Source organism: Propithecus coquereli, unplaced genomic scaffold (genome assembly GCF_000956105.1).
Source record: "Propithecus coquereli isolate 6110/MARCELLA unplaced genomic scaffold, Pcoq_1.0 Scaffold66, whole genome shotgun sequence".
NCBI classification, from domain to species: domain Eukaryota; kingdom Metazoa; phylum Chordata; class Mammalia; order Primates; family Indriidae; genus Propithecus; species Propithecus coquereli.
Window position 1 is genome coordinate 4,688,000 of NW_012152618.1, and position 20,393 is coordinate 4,708,392.

General features: G+C 41.2%; 1 protein-coding gene across 1 annotated transcript in view; it reads left to right on the plus strand.

The window, feature by feature from the left end:
• TARBP1 (TAR (HIV-1) RNA binding protein 1) overlaps positions 1-19,859 on the plus strand; it is an 81,024-nt gene extending 61,165 nt beyond the window's left edge. The window contains exons 24-30 of the mRNA XM_012660362.1: positions 7,755-7,951; positions 12,343-12,424; positions 14,350-14,521; positions 17,981-18,172; positions 18,332-18,456; positions 18,911-19,047; positions 19,441-19,859. Coding sequence (XP_012515816.1) covers positions 7,755-7,951; positions 12,343-12,424; positions 14,350-14,521; positions 17,981-18,172; positions 18,332-18,456; positions 18,911-19,047; positions 19,441-19,627 — 1,092 coding nt within the window. The 3' untranslated portion in view covers positions 19,628-19,859. The remainder of the gene's footprint in view (positions 1-7,754; positions 7,952-12,342; positions 12,425-14,349; positions 14,522-17,980; positions 18,173-18,331; positions 18,457-18,910; positions 19,048-19,440) is intronic.
• The last annotated feature ends 534 nt before the right edge of the window (positions 19,860-20,393 follow it).

Genomic DNA, 20,393 nt, shown 5'->3' on the forward strand with positions numbered 1-20,393 from the left:
ATAAAGGCCATTCTCACTGGAGATAAGTGATGTCTCATTGTGGTTTTGATTTGCATTTCCCTGATGATTAGAGATGTTGAGCATTTTTTCGTATGTTTCTTGGCCATTATTCTGTCTTCTTTTGAAAAGTTTCTGTTCATGTCCTTTGCCTACTTTTTGATAGAGCTGTTTGATTTTTTTCTTGCTGATTTTCCTGAGTTCTAAATAGATTCTGGTTATCAGCCCTTTATCGGATGCGTAGCATGCGAAAATTTCCTCCCATTCTGTAGGTTGTCTGTTTGCTCTCATGACAGTTTCTTTGGCTGTGCAGAAGCTTTTTAATTTGATCAGCTCCCATTTATTTATTTTTGTTGCTGCTGTGATTGCCTTTGGGTTCTTCTTCATAAATTCTTTGCCTAGGCCAATGTCTATAAGGGTTTTTCCAAGATTTTCTTCTAAAATTCCAATCATTTCACATCTTAGGTTTAAGTCTGTTACCCTCCCCACCGCATTTTAACCTTTAAAATCACGATGACATCTTAAATTGATAGTGTCTTACAATGTATGTCAGCCAGATGGCAGTGTGTTACCATTACAGGAAAACTCCGTGTTCACACCTCTGGTAAGATCAAGAAAGCTGTAGTATCAGATAACATCAAAAGTTATCTTTCTGTTTTAAATTTGTGCAGGAAAGAGATTTTCTTACAATCTTTTGAGAAAGGTAAAACAGACCAAACACTGTCCTGTTGCAGGTAGATATGTAGCCTAAGAATAGTTTAAAAAAGTCCTGGAAATGAATTCATATTAGAAGATGTTCATGTCAGATCTGGTATAAATAACATGTTTTTCCATTAAGCCATTTTTGTACTTGGCGCTGTGTATGTATTACATATTTTAGATTTATTTTTTTATTTTCAAAGCATCCGAAAAGGAATGCTGAGTAATGGAATGGAGTAATCTCAACTTCAACATCTTCTGAGAAAAAAAAAAAAATCTAAGTTGACATACTAACCTAAGAAAAGGTCAAACTAGTTTACTTTGTCAGTCTCTCCATTTCCAATTTGTAAAGCCCAGTGCTACTTAGATGAATGTGGGTTTATTTTTAAGATTTCTTAAAAATAATCATTTAAGACTGTCCATTTTCTTCAAAGTGTGTTACATAATCTGTGTATGGGATTTATACGAATTAGTCAGATTCAGAACTGTTGTCAAACAGGACAGAGGTCAGAACACTAAGTGTTCTGTAGAAGCTAAAAGAAAAAAAAAACTTAATTATGCTTATAATTACGTATTGTCCTGTCCATTTGTTCAATGTATGCAAACCTTGTTAGCAAGTAAAATGAGCTGAACGTGAGAATTTAGAAGCAGAACTTTCTCTACTGATATAAGTGAAAGCATCATGTAAGTCCTAAAAGCCTCAGCCAAGCAATTACTGACAGTACTAACATTTCTGCATGTAGGGTCCGTAGAAGAACTGTATTCTCTGTTGAGAATTATAGTGGATTTTTTTCCATTTATAAGTAGTATACACCTAGCTCCCACATCTTGGTTTCTAACACCATTGTCTAATAAAAATAAACTAGGGATCGCTGGGGAAATAGCTGATTCTAGAACAGGGGAGAAAATATACAAGATGAGCCTGGAGCATCTTATGGTATCAGAAAGGAAGGAAGTGCTTTACACGTGTATACACCGACACAGGACAGGTATGTGGAGGGACACAGCCACCTGAAGGAGCTCCCGCTGGCCAAAGCTGAAACAGTTTGAGCAACAAAATAAAGTCATGTTGGATTACTACCCGAAGAATAAAATAAATATCCCTGAGCCCACACTGATATAAAGAAATGATAGAATAAATAAATGGGCAAGATGAGACAAATCTGTTCAAAATAGCAAATGATTTTTGTAGATACTGCCCTCAAGGAGGGGGAGCATAACTTCTCCCTAAGTGTGGGCTGCGCTGGTGACCTCCTCCAAACAGGACAGTGTGGAAAGGGGGCAGCAAAGAATAAGTTGTGTCACAATGGGGAAACCTGACCGTGACCCAGGCTCACGTGAAGTCACGTCGAGAGTGCGTACCCTCGAAACAGTGGATGGAATGGCCCTGTACCTCTGTGGTCTCCCTCCCCAAAAACCACGACCCCAGTCTTACCATGAGAAAAAAAATCACACAAATCCCAACTGAAGGATACCTGACTTGTACTCCTCAAAACTGTCAGTGTCAGGCCGGGCACGGTGGCTCACGCCTGTAATCCTAGCACTCTGGGAGGCCGAGGCGGGTGGATCGCTCAAGGTTAGGAGTTCAAGACCAGCCTGAGCAAGAGCGAGACCCCGTCTCTACTAAAAATAGAAAGAAATTAATCGGACAACTAAAAATATATAGAAAAAATTAGCCGGGCATGGTGGCGCATGCCCGTAGTCCCAGCTACTCGGCAGGCTGAGGCAGGATTGCTTGAGCCCAGGAGTTTGAGGTTGCTGTGAGCCAGGCTGATGCCACGGCACTCTAGCCAGGGCAACAGACTCTGTCTCAAAAAGAAAAACTGTCAGTGTCATCAAAAATGTGGAAAGTTGAAGAAACTGTCACAGCCCAGAGGAGCCTAAGGAGACAAGATGACCAAGTATAATGTGGGATCCTGGAACACAAAAAGGATATTAGTGAAAAATAAGGAAATTTTAGTAAAACGTGGTATGGCAGTTAAGGTGGTAGAAGAGTGGTGAGAAATACAGAGGGGAAAGCTGGGCCCTGTAACCCAGGGTAAGGCGCTTAGACTTTATTCCTTCCTTTTCCCTGTTACTTATGTGAAGTGAACATAGTCTTACCTACCGCAAAGGGTTGTTGTAAAGATAAATGAATATACGCATGTGCTGTGTGCTCAGTAGATGTCAGTTTCCTTCCTCTCAGGATCATCTTCAGTCCTTTATATTTGCCAGGGTTTGGGATGAAAGCTTCTGTTTCATTCATTCATTCAAAATATTTAGTGCTTAGTGCTACTAAGCGCTACACCAGACTCTGGAGATGGCGCGGCAAGCAGGAGCTGCCCGGTGGCGATGCAGACAGCTGTATTACAGCCGTGTGTGTTAGGATAGGGAAAGCACAGAATGACATGGGCGCGCCCAGCAGAGGCTTCTCAGTGTTAGGTCCTCAGGGAAGACTCCCAGTGAGAGCCCAGAGCCATGGAACAGGGGAGAGTTAGCAGGTCAGATGAAGAAGGCGTGGCACAAAGATGTGAAGACGTTAGTTTGGCTGGAGGTGAGGAAGACACCATAAGGCTGGGGAGTGAGTGGCGTCCAGCTCATGAATGGCCTTTGTTAAGCCCTGAGTCCTTTGTGCAGGAGGACAGCACAGTGGTTGAGAGAATGAGTCTTAGGTCCAGACAGACCTGGGATCAAATCTCAGCTTCACCTCCTACTGGGTATTTGACCTTGGCCAAGTGAATTAATCTTTTAAAAACTCTTCACTTTCCCAGTTCAAAAATGGTGCACGACACATAGTAAGTGCTCTGTGTGGGCACCGGGGAGATCCTGCAGCATCGTGAGCAGAAACGTAACATGATCGGATTTCATGCTGTTGAAGCCGTGTGGAGAGAAGATCGCGTGGGGTAGAACTGGAAGCAGGCAGCCCGGTTGGGAGGCCATGGCAGTGACTAAGAGCGCGTGCATAGTGGGCTGCCCTGGCGGGGGGGGGGTGTGAGATGGTGACGTGCGGAGGTGTGTGACAGGTGAATGGTAGAGAGAAACAACAGAACGTGGTGACTGGTTAGATGAGACTGGTGGAAAACAGGGACATGGCTTGGGCCACCTTTCACTGAATTAGGGGACAGAGGAAGAGGAAGAGACGGGGGAATGAGGAGGATGGCGGATAGGATTTTGAGTTGACATCCACACAGACGTGAGGGAGTAGTTGGATCTCGGGATCTCAGGAAAGAGGTCTGGATAAGACATACAGATTCGGGAGTTATTCAGGGGTCACAACTCACGTGTCTTTGGGGGCCAGGCACGTAGCATACATGAGCGCGTTGGCAGGGCCCGGGAGGTACTGGAGAGCGGATCGCTGTGCTGGGGATCTAGTGGGGCCTCCGTTCGATGCCCAGCACACCTCCTTTTTGCAGAGCCCAGAAAACTAAAACTCGTATTTCTAAAACTTTCTTGCAGCTAGGGCTTCTAGTAATACACATTTGCACAGGATGGGAAGGTAGAATGAGCTCTACTGACAAGCAGAGGCATGGAGGTGCTTGTTTTTTCGGAGGCAGGGTCTTAGCGTTGTGAACACTGAGGACACTAGCTCATAGCTTTGCTTATAGCAGTTCTGTCAGCCACGGCGTGGTTTGGGATCTGGTAGCAGTAGCTGCAGCTTCCTGATGAGGGCTTCTTGATCATGGAAGAGGGAGGTGGTAGCCTGATCCAGTGGTATAGCTCCTGGCAGCACAGCTGCGAGTACATTTCTTGGGTACTTCCAATGATTCTGTAATAAAGAATCCATTTCTGCATAACTAGCCAGATTCTGTTTCCATAGCTAAACTCTGACAGATGAAAAATGAAATAATTTGCAAAACACGTGCCAGTCATACAAAAAGTGGCTACAGGGGAGAGGGGTGTGGGCAGGCAATGGATGTGCTCATAAAAGGGCAACAGGAGGGATCCTTGGGCATTGGAACCGTTCAGTATCTGGACTTTGACGGTTGCTACATGAATCTACACAAATGATAAATTTGTATGGAACTTAATGCAAACACACATGAGTACAGGTACAACGGACAGAATCTGAATTATATCACTGGATTGTGTCAATATCAGTATCTTGGCTGTGATATTGTACTGTGATTTGCAAAATGTTATCATTAGGGAATACGGGGCAAAGTGTACAGGGGTACGAGGGATCTCTAGTGTTTCTTACAACTACACGTGAATCTACAGTTATCTCAATAAAAATTTCAATTAAAAGAAGAAAAGTAGCTGTGACCCACAAGTTTGGGAAGCCTGAATTGGTAGTAACTGAAGCTATGGAAATGAATGAGGTCCCTCCTAGAGAGGGTGTGGCCTAAGAAAATGAGACATCCAAGGACATAACTCTTAGAAGTAGCAGCGGAGACTGAGAAGGAACAGCTGAGGGCTAAGAGAGCAGCCGCACGAATATGGTGTCCCGAAGTTCGCAGGAAGAGATCCTTTCAAGGAAGGAAAGGCCAGGGCAGTGGAATGCCCTGAAAAGGCCAAGGAAGACGGCTTAATCCGTAGTGTTCAGCCACCAGGAGGCTGTTTGCAACGTTGGAGAATGCCGTGGTGATGATAAGTGAGGGGCACATGAGGGAAAGAAGTGGGGTAACAGAAATGGTTGTAGATAGTTCGAGTGAGAAATTAGAATAGCCGATTTTACAGTTTTTAAAAAAAACAGTTACAGGTACGGCTGTAGGCGTAGAACGGCAGGTAGCAGTTTCTTGCGTGATGTGGAGAAGTGATGGTCTGGAAGTCACACTGAGGATTGAGAAGGATGCAGCCCCTGTTCTGACTTGAGAAGTTGGGAGAGAAATGTTGGTGAAAGGTTAGAGAACTGACCACAGAAAGGGAGTTCAGAAGGTGCCGTGGAAAGGTGCAGAGGGAGGAGAGGGCGGCGTGGAGCCAGCTCAGGAGAGGAAGCAGCCGCTCCGTTGAGAGCAGAAAGCCAGTGGAGCCCGTGTCCAGACAGTCCGCAGAGACCGTGGGGGTGGGCTGTGCAGGGAATGTGCGTGGCCACAGCCCCTGTTGGGCCGGCTGCGTTGGAAGAAGTCCTTGTGCTTGTGTGCCTCTCTCCTCTCCCTGCTTCCCTCACCCACGTGCCCCTCAGGCATCTCTTTGTGGTGTTCCAGGTCCTAGGGATTCTGCAGTGAGCAGAACAGTCTCCACCCTCATTGCAGTGGGGGAGAAACAATAAACAGACCCTGTACCATTGGGCAGTGCACTCACTTTGAAGAAAAACAACGCAGAATAAGAAGCCAGAGATGGGGTGCCTGGAGCCGGATGGCTATTCTGAAAGTGGGTTCAGGGAGGGCCTTTCCACGGTGCAGGTTTTAGATGAGGGCCTGGAAGAAGGGAGTGAGCAAGCTAGCCAAGGGTGGAGGAGACCGTCAGGCCACGGCAGGGCAGGCCCCAAGGGGAGAATGGTGTCATCGTGCCAGGGTAGGTTGGAGTGACTGGCACAGAATAAAGTGGGGAGAGGGCAAGTGAGGGCCCCATGAGGTGGGGGCGGGAAGCCCGGAGCCCTGGTTTGGACCTGTTGTACTTGGGATGACCCTTTATTAACAGTATTCAGGCTTGCCTCTTCTTCACATTTGTTATCTAATATGTAAATTGGGATGGTAAAATCTACTTTGTTGTGCATATTGAAAAAAATGTACATAAAATGCTGTGCATAACACACATGATTAATGGTATAGGGAGTCATTTATGTTTAGATATTATCACATTTGTGCTTCATAAAACTAAAGGACTGTAGAATGTTAGTAATTATTTATGTTCCCTTTTGCCTCTCTTTTTAATTTTTAAATTATCTTCTAATGATACATTCATTGGTTGTCATGGTTAACCTGCCTCGGTTTTCAACTTCAAGAATATAACTAAATACTTAATCATGTATCATTTGGAAACTGCCTTTTTCTTATGCTACCCCAGACGTTTTTCTTTGATCTTCCTTCTAGCCAAGTAAATCTATTTTCTCCTCTACTTCATTTATGGGTTTTCTCAGACTTACATCCATTATGCCCCTCCCTCCTCCCCCTCCTTGTCCCTCTTGAGAATTTTACTTCCTGCATGTGGCCTTTTGAGATGGACCCTGACTAGTTACTCCACTTCACCCTGCTGTAGTTACAGGTGATGGCTTTTACAGTTCATTGCGTAGGGACGGTTGTACTTACAGTATTTGTGTGTGTGTGTGTGTGTGTGTGTGTGTGTGTGTGTGTGTGTGTCTCCCAACGGTGTCCTTGTAACGCTGGCAATACAGTGACCTTTGGCAAATGTTGATGACATGTTGAATAAAGGAATGGAAGCAGGAGGATTATTTATATCTGTGTTTTATCCTTGTTGGAGAAACTCTGGGTAATTGAAGTGTGTTGTTAACCATGCTGAGGTATTTGGTAAACTGTTCTGTGCATATGGTTGTTTTTAATTAGTCAATAGAAACTGACTGTGTGGGCTGCTAGGTGCAGCCCAGCGAGCGTTTCCCCTTGACCCTTGGGGCCTAGGGGAGTCCATTCGGTAGGATCATCAAGATAGCTTCTGATATGTTATTAAAAGTCTAGGTCCATCTGGTTTCCACACTAATAGATATCACTCCCTTTGACTTTCATTGTCTATTGAACTATGTGATTTTAGAAATCAGGGGGTATTGGTGCATGAAATCTCCAGGCGGTGAAGACTGAAGTTCACAGGAAAAGACTACAGGGACTTTTAAACCATTTTATTATTTTTCTCTCCACTTCTTAATTTTGCTGCCACTAGTGGTTATATAATGGTCAGCATAAAGGTACATTGTCCAGATTCACCTAGGTACTGGAATATGGGGGAAATGTACTATATAGCATTAATGAAAACTAAAGAGCTGGGAGAATTTTTTTTTCTTGAGAAAATTGTGAATGCCAGTATATCTAATCCGTCCAGGAGGGAAGAATGAGAAGCTCTGGTAGCAAAACCAGTGAAATAAGGTTTACTAACAGCAGTTTTATCATTTGTGTACCTTTTTTTGTCATACAATCAAGGGTGAAATGGTCCATGTTTACATTTGAAGAATTTTACCCCTTTCTTTTCAGAAACTAATTCTGAAGCGAGCCCTTATTATTGTACTGCAGTGGTGTTTCAATCACAATTTCAGTGTTCGACTGTATGCTTTAGTTGCTCTTAAGAAAATCTGGAACATGTGTAAAACATCACGCATTGAAGAATTTGATGCCTTGACTTCTGTTATCGAATCCAGTCTCCATCAAGTGGAAAGCATGCATGGAGCAGGGTAAGGAAGCCTTCACTTGTCAGGTCCACCTTGACCTTTTATTGCTTTCTTATCCTCAGTCCTCTATTTTACAAATAATCTTTTACATACTTTTAGACGTCATGTCTCTTTGGTATAGCCAAACGTCATCCTTTTTTGTTGTCAAAGGACTGCTAAGCAGCAGCATGATCTGATTAAAGACACGCTCTTAACCTCTCAGCTGCACTAGTTAAAGCTGAAGGCTTTTTTTTCTTTTCTAAGAGAACTCTTCTATTTCCCAAACAAAGTCTTAAACAGAAGCTCAGTACCAAGCAGGTAAAATGGATGGGGTGAGGGAGGAGTGCATGACCCAGTATTTTGTAAAGCCCGCACAGTGGTTCCGACCTGTGCTTCTCCTTTTTCTCACACCTGGCACGGCACAGAAGCAGGCTACAGTGTCCTACGCATTTCCTGGTATCTGAGCTTGTTTCCTCATCTCTGAGGTGGCGGTGGTGGTTTGCATTCTTTAATTATTATCATTGATTATTGCCTCCAGGAATGCTGGGATTTTTGTAAATTTCAGAAACCCAGACAATGCTAATCAACATAAAAGATTTTTCTTCAAAAGCTCAAAAAGCACCCAGTGGTTTATATACACAAACAGATAAAGGTCGGAAGCAGCATATTAGGCATATAGTGTTAGGCAAATAGTGTTTGAAAAATCAGTAACATTTAGGAGTCTTTGCCATGACCATCAAGTTAGCACATGGAACAAATAAGACTATTTATGGGTCATTACATAGCTTCATGTGAGGCTGGGGTGACTGCCTTATAACCCTTCTGCCTCCCTTAACTTTTGATACATTTGTTGAAAAGAGGCATTTGGGCAATGAAGTGGGTAAGGGAGGTTTTAGGGGCTTGGGAGAAAGCTATGTAATTCAAGAAATATAAATATTAAAATGTAGTGACATGAGCAAGAACAGAGAAAAGGGGATAGAAGGAGAAAAGCAAGTTGGGTGGCAGGATGGGTTATGGATGAAGGACAAAGAGCAGAGGCAGGGCTGGGTGCGGTGGCTCACGCCTGTAATCCTAGTACTCTGGGAGGCCGAGGCAGGCGGATTGTTTGAGCTCAGGAGTTCGAAACCAGCCTGAGCAAGAGCGAGACCCCGGCTGTACTAAAAATAGAAAAATTAATCGGACAACTAAAAATATATAGAAAAAATTAGCTGGGCATGGTGGCGCATGCCTGTAGTCCCAGCTACTCGGGAGGCTGAGGCAGAAGGATCGCTTGAGCCCAGGAGTTTGAGGTTGCTGTGAGCTAGGATGACGCCACAGCACTCTAGCCCGGGCAACACAGTGAGACTCTGTCTCAAAAAAAAAAAAAAAAAAGGCAGGATGGACTCCTGGGATGCCATTGTGTGTAGTTTTCTGAACTGGAGAACTACTTCCCAGAGCTGGGCCCAGCAAAGACTGATCATCAAAGTTAGTAACTCACTGTAGCATTGTCTAGGATCCCTCACTCTCCAGGCGTAATACGGCAACTAGAAATTTTGATTTTTTTAAGCTATCTTAAGTGTCTCATTTCTTCTCGGTGTGTGGTTATGTAGGTATTTATCATCTCTCTCGTTTGGTGAATACGTGGCTGAGTTTATTTAGATGTGTAGATTTGGACATTAGTGTTTTTCAGGATCGCATTTGCATCATCTTGTAGTCATCCAAACGCAAGCTACGAGAGTTGTTCCACTCATATTTAATATATAATTCAATGAACTCATTGGTATTTTAATAGAAGACACTGTGTCTGTATGATGTGCTACTTGTGTTGGGTGATTAGAGATGAGTAACCAGGAGGGTATAGTTAATCCATAGACTTTTAGGCTTTCCTTAGTGGAAGGAAGTTGGAAGGAGTTGTTATAATTTAACATGCAGGCAGGCATTTGTTTGTCAGTTTATAGTTTTCTCTATGATCAGATCATGATTGATTGGTATTGAGATGTCTTAGCTGGTTGTTGATCTTGTTCTAAGTTTCTTGGTAGCTGTGCTTTGATCTCGAAAAATAATTGGCTCATATTTTTTATTAAACAATAAAATACTCATTTAAGAAATAGCTTGTTCTTTTTAAATCCTGGTACCAGGTAGGAGATACCACCATTCAAAATAAGGAACTCTGGGCATTAAGCCGCCTCTGTTCTTTGAATACAGACCTCCTTAGAACCGGCTTGCCCCAGACAGAGCTAAGTGCTGGGAGTAGGGGTGGGGGGCAGCAGCAGGCCAGGTGGAGAAGGTTCTGTCTTTACAGGGCTCACAGGTGGGATAGACATCAAGTACTACACACACACACAAAAAGTTTTTAAAAGAAATCATAGAAAAATCAAAGGTCGTAATGAAAAAATACAGACTATTCAGTCTGGGTGGTTTAGGGAAGGCCTTTCTTATAACGTGATGTTTATGTTAAAATCTAAAGGATGAATAGGAATTAGGCAAATGCAGAGGGAGGAGAGAGATTTCAGGACGGAAGAAGCAGTGTTTGGGAAGCCTCAGGCAGCAAGGTGCTCGATTTGTCCAGAGCACCAGAGGAAGGCTAGGGTGAGTTTAACTCTTCACTGCAAGGGACAAGGGAGGGAGCAGAGTAGCAGCAAGGCTTGGGTTTCTATTAAGGGAATTAGGAAGCCAGTGAAGAGTTAAAGGTGAGAATGATGTCATGCACAGTCATGCCTGGTGCTTTTCCATTTTTATCAGTGAGAAGGGCAGATCAGAGGTGGACAGGAGAGAATGGGAGGACAGTTGTGATTTAGATTAGTATCAGATTAGTGGAGGGACAGAGAAGTGGACAGTTTGGGTAAAGTAAAATAAGAGCCTACAGTCCTTACTGGATTTAGCAAGAGCCATTTCAGTAGTGTAGTTGGTGGGGACGGAAACCAAATTAAAATGGGTCCAGGAATGAATAGGACAATATGTTAACAGTTGCCACATCAGAGTGGTAGGTTCATCGACCTCATAAATTATATTATTTTCTTTACTCGAATATTTAGAATATTTAAAGTATTTCATATCTTTAATTTTTTTTAAATGGGTGGTGAGGATGCCAACTTATGTGGAAAATTGTCTCTAAGAAAAAGTGTGGTAGAAGTACAGTAGCTAGTGTTGGATGTGCTGTCAAAAGAGGGCTTTTATTTTATTTTTGGTAACAGTTGTTTTTAAGTAATACTCATGTTTAGGAAATTGAACAGTATAGAAAAGCATCAAATAAAAACGCGACCATCTCCTTCACTTTTCTTCTTCCTCCCTTCCTCCACCAAAGGTGAAAGCCCAGCAAATTGGGTTTTCTTTTCATAGCTACCTAATATTCCACTGTACAGCAGTGCCTTAAGTTATCTCACAGCTCCCCCACTCGTGGACACTTCAGTAAGGTTTTGTTTTTTAAAATTAGACATAACAGCCCTTTGAAATAGGCTGAAGGAAAGGCTAGAATAGAGAAAAAGGGAGGGTGCAGAAAGTGGAGGAGACAGAACAGAATCCAAGGGAATGGGGTCTAGAGCACCCATTGAGGAATTGTCGTTGGAAGAGGAACTCTAGAAAGTGAAGGGGGAAGAGGGCAGGTGGGTAAGGGGGTGGCAGGAAGATACAAGGGTTGTGCGAGGTGCGACCATCTGCTGATAGGGAGAGGGGCGCTCAGGAGCGAAGAAGGTACATTGGCCAGAGCAGGACAATGATCTTGCCAGAAAAATGTCTTGAAATTGCTACTTAGTTTTTGGGTCGATGATCATGAATTTAAACTGAAACCTGCCTGTTATGTTGTAAAATTTTTATCCTTACCTTTTTTGCCTTTTAAAACTTGACAACAAATGGGTTAAAAATTTAAGCCCTGCTCATGTGAAGTTTGGTTTATGAAAGTAGGTCCAGTTTGGCTGTGTGTTGTGAGTCTTCAGAGTAGACAAAGTGACTTACGAAATGGTTTTCTCTCTTGAGAAAAAAGTTTATTGCCAGAGAGAGACTTTGGGGTTCGAAGCCAGTAGTTTTTTGCACCATTGTCAGGTGACAACCATCTTTCACCCTCATCATGTTTCACTGAGCACCAGCCTGAAGTTCCTTACTCTCTTTGCACTCTCTACTAGGTGGGTGCCTGTACTTACAGATTGGAGACCTGGGTTTTATTCTTGTTGAATCGTTGGTTTTATATGACTTTGAAAGAGTTACTTAATTTCTCTATTTGTCTTTGCATCCCATTTCAAAATGTGAAATTTAGTAAGTGCCAGTCTTTATAAGTATGTTGAACTCAGAGGTATGTATGTATAAATCTTAGGATAAAATCCACAAAATTTTTCATTCCTTCTAAATTCCACAGTACCTCTTTAAGATACCTAATTTATTTTTCCTACCTCATCAGAGTTATTTCACTTGTCTGTGGCTCATATCATATTTTTATTCCTTAGGAATGCCAAGAAGAATTGGCAACGCATCCAAGAGCATTTCTTTTTTGCAACATTTCACCCACTGAAGGATTATTGTCTGGAGGTGAGCAGAGAATGTCATTTGTAAATTCTCTGCTGTATCTTTAATCTCGATGCTTGCTTTCTGCCATAGTAGTTGAAGGGTTACGATTAGGGTAAATTATTTTTCTTGCTTACAAACATCACCCTAACATTTTAAATTTCTAAGTTTGATTTTTGTCACTTTATGCAGATGACTTGCTTGCATTCCACTCCTAGGCAGTGAAAATTGGCTAGTCATTTTCACTTTCTATTTCTTAGGCAGTGTCTGGCTTGTAAACAATGGAAGGGAATATTTAACTCTAAACAGAAATCTGTTCTGACATTAAAAGGAAATGAGTGAGAACATTTGTGCAGGTGAGATTTTACTGTACTGAAGCCCATTGTTAATGAAAGAACAAAAAGATGTACTCTTTTGTTAATGGCATTTTTTCGGTTCTGGATAATGAAAATTGTGTAGCAAATCATATACCACCTCACTGCTTGTAACAATGTGCTTATGTAATTTTAGGACCCATAAACATTTTTATTATGATTAATATGTAAACTGATTCAATATGTAAATTATCATAATTTGCATAAATTAAATCACTTTCTCCTTTTTTCAACTGTGATTATAATTTGCTGCCTTTGAATTTAAAGCATTTGACCTAGAGGACTTGTAAGTATCAGTAATGTTGACTCCTATGCATAAGCAGTTTTTTTAGTGGATTCATAATAAACTAGCCTTTAAAAAAATAAATGTATATTGTGAGATATACATCATACAGCATTAATGTGTATTTTCTGCTGCTTTACTGCAAATATTATTTAGGAATTTTCAAATATTTTAACATGCTCTGCTCTGTATTCTTTAGTGCCCAGAGTGCTTTGTCTGCCATCTTTCTGCAGGACTCCTTTAATAACTCTAGTGTTAAGTCAACCTTTTTCTATTCAGTTCTCCAGCAGGAGTAAGTCCTTCGCTTCCCTCTTTCCCTCACCCCTGCCTCTGACTGCCTCGCTCTCTTATATTTTATGTTTATTCTCCATTAGTGATGTGAATCAGAACTATATGTGTAAATTTGATGATGGAAGTTCACAAGAACTGTGTCTCTCTATATTTGGAGCTATACTTAGTGCCCACTTAATAAGCATTTAGTTGCAATATTATGCCAGTTTAAGTTTGCACAAACATGGCTAGCATAAGGAAAACCATATTCGTTCTAAAAACTTCCATGAAGGCCTGCATACTGTTGTGAGTTTATCATTTCATTTTTAAATTGCCTGTTACTTGGGCATCTGCTTCTTACGTGCCTTTTCACTGGATTTTTTTCTGGTTTCAGTTTTCTTTTAGTATATAAGAAAAAGAGAGGAGGGTTGTTTATGTGATAACTGTTTATAGTGGTGTCACACTGCAGTTCACAGAACATTTCCATGTGCTGTTTTAATCCAACTTTGCCCTCATTTTACAGATGAGGAAGTTGAAGCCAAGAAAGGCTTTGGCTTGCCTGGTGCCACACAGCTGAATTATACAGTCAAGCCAGAGTTCAGATTCTAAACGTATCTAACGATAACGAGAGTAAAAGAATTGTCGTCAGAAGAGCTCGAGTTTGAATGCTTAAAGAGGTTTTTGGTTATCAGTAAATTGTAATTTTAGAACTGATTAGTTCTGAAACACTTTTTGTTATTATTAAGCACACACTGGTTCATTACATACAGTTAGAAGTGCCGAAGTAGAGGATCTACCTGCTGTCAGGGATTCCCTAAATAAATCCCCCAATTTCTTAGGGAAGATGAGAAATATATATAAATAGTTGCTATAAGATATAAATGAAAGTATGTAAGTTGGTCAGATATGATAGTTTGGGAGACTACATCAGGAATAATCAAGCTGTACTTTAAACATGTTATCATATATTTCTTTATTATTTTTTAAGGGGAAAAATTTAGATTTTATAATTCTCCTTTCAGACCATATTTTACATCCTTCCACGCCTCTCAGGCCTCATCGAAGATGAATGGATTGCCATTGATAAATTTACCAAATTCACCGATGTTCCTTTAGATGCAGGATTTCAGTGGTACCTTTCTGAAACTCAACTTTGTGAACTAAAAACAGGTGACTGGTCTCAGCAGGACATAGGTAAAAAGAATTTTTCTTTTTTTTTTTTCGTTGATAATAGTAGTTGATAATAACACTTTTTCATTGATGTGGGGAACTCTGCCCGTCCACTTAAAAGACCATGAAAAAATGTGCCATAACTTTGGCACTTTTAGTTGAAAGTTAGCTTTGCTGTAAAAAGCCAGAGAGAACCTGATCTGCTTTATATAAAGCTAATGGCTCCTCTTTTCTTTAGTGTAGTTAATTAATATTCATTGCTCTTCTACTGTATATGTCTATAAAAATAAAAATTTTTGAAAGGGCCAAATTATGAAATCTCTTTTTTTGTCCCTGTTAGGAATAAAGCAGAACTCTCGTGACCAGTCCCTTCTTGGTCTGCTTGGACGTCACTTCCTGCGTTAGCCCTTCCTTCTGTATCTCCCGCCTGCCTTGTGCACTGACTGCTTCCCTTTAGCTTTCTCTAGGACCCGAATTTCTGTCTGTTGCTTACCTCTGCTCCTCCCTGCTATAAAAAACCAAGGATCAAGTTCCCTACCCCATTTTAACAATCATAGCTAACCTTCTTAACAGTTGTGTAGTAGTCTGTATTGCTTTCAGTTCTGTCCCTCATGTTTTGTCCTCACTCTGCCCCGCCCCAGCTCATAACCGCCATTGAAACTTCTTCAGGAAATCAGAAATTTTCTTTGTCTCCTCCTTTCCAGAATCTAAATGGGCGCTCTTCTGTTATCATACCCGACCTTTCTGTAACATTTATTTCCTAGTCACCAGCTATCCTGATTTTTCCTAACTCTGACTCTCCTCCCTTTCTTTTTTTTGTTTTTGTTTGTTTCTTTTGGGGGGGGGTTGTTTGTTTTGGGACAGGGTCTTTCTCTGTCGCCAGGGCTAGAGTGCAGTGATGTCATCATAGTTCACTGCAACCTCAAACTCCTGGGCTCAAGTGATCCTCCTGCCTCAGCCTCCCAAGTAGCTGGGACTATGGGCGCGTGCCTGGCTAATTTTTCTACTTTTAGTAGAGATAGGGTCTTGCTCTTGCTCAGGCTGGTCTCAACCTTCTGACCTGAAGTGATCCTCGCACCTCGGCCTCCTAAAGTGCTAGGATTACAGGCGTGAGCCACCGCGCCCAGTTTCCTCACTCTCTTTTATGAGTTCCCCCATTTGTTCCTTACATTTGTGGTTCTCTAAACTTTTCGTGTTTTCAGGAATCCCTTGGACACCTTGTTAAAAATGCAGATTTCATGTCCCATTCTTAAATTTTAACTCAGTATCTCTGGAGGAGAGTTCTGGGAAAGTGCAATTTTTATCAGGCACTTTAGGTGGTTCACTAATGCATTTTAAGACATACCACCTTAGGCTGGGCATGGTGGCTCATACCTGTAATCCCAGCACTTTGGAAGGCTATGATGGGAGGATTGCTTGAGCCCAGGTGTTCGAGGCTGCAGTGAGCTATGATAACACCTGTACTCCAGCCTGGGCGACAGAGTGAGATCCTATATCTTTAAAAAAAAAAAAAAGACACATCACCTTAAATTTATTTATTCATTCAACAAAGATAGATTGTCTCCTGTGTGCTAGGCATAAGACCAAGTCCTTGCCCTCAGGGCGCTCACATTCTTACAGAGGAGACAGCCATAAACAGGTATCTACTAATGGGTCGGGTATTGAGCAGAGACCTCAAGGAAATGAGAACAAGGCAAGCCAGGATCTATCTGGGGAAGGGCTTTCTCGAATAAGGCAGAGTGAACGTGAAGATTCGGGGAGAAGAGATAGTAACAAAGGGCATTTCTTCAGTGTGGTCAGGTAGGGACTGGGAGGAGAGGAAAGAGGGGCAACATGTAGACAACTGTTGAGTTCTGCCTTAGAGCAGAGCCAGTAGATGGCGAAACAGCTAACGAGGTCTTTGTTTTGTTTGTTTTTGGTGAAGAGGGGCGTGCAATAGGGTTTTTATGCTGAGGCTTAAATGTTAGTACCCCCTGAATGTATTCATTGGCCTGGTCTTCTCACTCTGCGTGCTCTCCCTGAGCACTGTTTCAATGCCTGCAACTTGAAACCACCACCTCGATGACTAATGTTCAAACTTTCGTCTCTTTCACAGCCTCTTTCCTGAGCCTGCTGGACATTTTTACCCAGATACTCCATAAGCTCTGTAAAATCAACATCTAAACTAAATGTACCTTTCTGCCCAAACTGTGTCTGTATACCCTCTCTCTTAGCAGTGTCACTTGGTCATCATAGAAATTGTTCTTTTCCTGTTTTCTGTCTTGCCACATCATCTGTTACCCAATCTTGGTGATTTTCCTTCCAAAATCTAGCTTCTCCACCTCCTCTTTAAACCCTCTTGCATTGACTTAATTTAGACTGTCATTGTCTTTACCTGGACTCATGCAAAAGCCTTTTAATGGTTTTCTATCCCCAGTATAGCCTCCACATCGCTTTCACGAGGGAGTTCTCTAAAATACAACAGTAGTACTGTTTTCCCCCTTCTTAAAACCCTTCAGTGGCTCTTATCTGTAGGGTACGTTCTTTATCATTATAAGCAAAGCCCTCCCATCTGGTCCAAGCCATCTCCCTCCATTCCATTGCAGGCTGTGTGCTAAACTAGGGTACTTGCTGCTGCCTGGATCATTTTGTTCCACATCCCACGCATGTGCAGTGCTGTATCTACTGCCTGCTTTGCAAACTGTTGCCTCCCTTCCCGTGAGCCTTCCTGGGCCTCACGCTGTCCCATTCCTCCCCTAGACATTAATAATCCCCATCTGTGTGAGCGTAACCTCAACTGTAGTACTGTGCTACAGATATTTGCATGTCTTTTCCATCCCCAGTAAACTAAGTGCTCCTGGATTGCTCAGTGGTCAGTCTGGAGTAGGACAGAGTTGAGGAAGAGCCCAGGAAGTAGTGTCTCAGCCCTGTATTACAGAGGTGAAAACAGTGCAGGTAGATAGGTTAATAACATTCCGAGTACTTACCAGTTTAGTCAAGCGATAACTAACTGCTTTATAGAATATCCTTCATTTTTACAAAAGTTCTCACAAGTACTTTTATTTACAATAGAGATTTTATTTATATTGTTTTCAGGAATATAATATTTCCACAGAAAATTCTAATCTAATATACTGTTGTTTGTAAGATACACCATTATTTTATATACTACCAAGAAAAAAATGTTACCAAACTGTGACACCTTATTGATTCTAAGATGCTTCCCGATTTCAGATGTTAAAATGTGAAAAAATATGTATCTTATATTTTCATGAAATGCTGTAGTATATTGGTTAGTAGAGCTGAATTTGAAAACTTAAAATTCCTATTTAAAATGGCAGTTGCATCTGAATCCAAGTAAAGTTCTTTATTTAATGACAAATAAATCTCATTCTAAACTATCATTTTAAACTCTTAAAAATACATATAAAAGTGTAAATAAATACATATAGGGAGAGATTCAGATTCGTTTACATATGGGATTATTTTCTTCGTCCCTCCCAGGTTCTGACTCGGTTGAAGCAGATAGCCAGTCGGAGGGGACCAACGTTCAGAGGAAGATCATCCCATGGAAAAACAAGGCTCCCGAGTTAGACCTGGAGCTCGTGTTTCAGGATCGTGCTGCCAAACTTGGAAAGTCGATTAACAGATTGATTGTAGTGGCCTCACTCATTGATAAACCAACCAATTTAGGAGGTAAAATTGTAGTTTTCCAAGGAGCTTGCTTAATATCTTTTGGTCTTAAAATTTTTTAATCAGACTACTGCCATGGGAACTTCAAAGAAATGTGCGGGACATAATGAGCTCAGAATTGTATTGGAAACAACCACGATAATTTCAGATTGTTTTGTGCAGGACTTTGCAGGACCTGTGAGATATTTGGGGCCTCCGTGCTCGTTGTTGGCAGTCTTCAGTGTGTCAAGGACAGACAGTTTCAGCACCTCAGTGTCTCAGCAGAACAGTGGCTTCCTTTAGAGGAGGTGGGTGGAAAGTAATTTATTATTAAAGTTTTTACTTGTGAAAATATTTTGTAGTGCTCTATCTTCATGTATTAGTCCTTTTGCAATAATATGTAGTAGCATAGCCTTTAATGGTTTAAAAATAATACTTAAAATACAGCCTACTTCTGTTCCCCTATTTCTTTTATTGTATTTCACATTGTTGTATTTTTAGAAATCATCAATAATGTAGAATTCTTTTCAGTAAAATATGTCCTGTTATGGCTTACTCTTGATTTAGGAATAATTCTTATAGATTTACATGATGTTGGGAGTTCTTTTTTATAGTATATAAATCTGTCCTTTTAAAAAGACTTAGTTTAATAAGTTGGATTTTTGTGGTTTTTTTTGTTTTTTTTTTTTAAGCTCTCATGTTACTCCAAGCAGGACTATAACTGAATGGTTTAATATCTACTCTTTTTCAACTAATATTAAGGTAAAACCACCTCAGCTAATTGATTATCTGCAACAGAAAAAAACAGAAGGTTATACCATCGTTGGAGTGGAACAGACTGCCAAAAGTATAGACCTAACCCGATATTGCTTTCCTGAGAAATCTCTACTCTTGTTGGGGTAAGAAAATTCTGTTGCTCGTATGTTCTCTGAGCCCCAGTCTAGAAGATGTTACCTTTCTAATTTACAATTTGCCTAGACTCCTGATACCCTGACTTTTTTGACTTGTTAATGGAAAGCCTCCCTAGTTTTCCTTTCATTCACCTGCCTGGGATGGTCAGATGAACACAGAACTCTCACCCATAAGTCTTTTTGTTATACTCTGAGTTATTTCCTGGTACCACAGACTTGCTTCATTTGTAATCTGTCCCCTTCAGTAACATTCAGAATATCTAAGAGTCTTCTTGCCTGCTGGTCCTAGAAAGTAATAATAATAAAAAAAAAAAGAATATCTAAGAGAAAAATTGTTTAATACAGGAAAACTAACCTTTCTTCCCCCACTTTCTTTGTCAGAAATGAACGTGAAGGAATTCCAGCAAATCTGATCCAGCAACTGGATGTTTGTGTGGAAATTCCTCAACAGGGCATTATCCGCTCGCTGAATGTTCACGTGAGCGGAGCTCTGCTGATCTGGGAATACACCAGACAACAGCTGCTCAGGCGTGGGGACACCACGTCACGAAGTCTGTGCCTTATCTGAGCTGAATTGTCAGTGCTATTGAAACTTTTTTTTAAAAAAGCTGTTTGGACTCATGAAATAGATTCTGAAATTTACTAGGATAATTTATGTTTCTTTTTTCTTGCAATTTAATGCCAAAACTTTTTCATGTGCCTTAAATCCATTACTGCATATTGTCCCCTTTAATAAACACTTTGAACTAAAATTGTATTGCTTCTTTAATACAATATTTTAAGCAATTGTGGAAATAAAACGTATTTTAAAGAGATAATTTCTTTCCTAGAAGCTAGTACTGTCAGAAATGAGGACTGTGGTAACAGTAAGACAGAATTAAAGCAGGTCGTCTATGAATACCCACACCCTTAAGTCGTGAGGGGACCACGGGGAGGTTGCGGTAAAGGTTCTGAATGAAGAGGAGTCATTGGCCTCTTTTTGTTGCTTTGCATCTACTGTTCCCTCTCAGATGCCAGCCAGCTTCCCGGTGAGGTCCATGGGGCCCAGGTGATAGGCTGTAATTTGTTTTTAAAGCCGTGAAGTAGGCCATAATCCTTCACATTAAGTTTTTATGAAATTTTTCACATACCACCTTTGCTCAGAGAGATCAAATAGTGGTTAGAAATCATCTGTATTCTGACAACTATAAACATGAACCTAAGGGAATGGAATCACTCCTTTATGTCATCAAAACTGAGAATGAAACTCGTGATGAGTGTGGATTTACTGTTTGTGTTCTTGATTTTTTTTTGGTTCAATATTTAGATTATTTCATTATCTAATGGTAGCTATT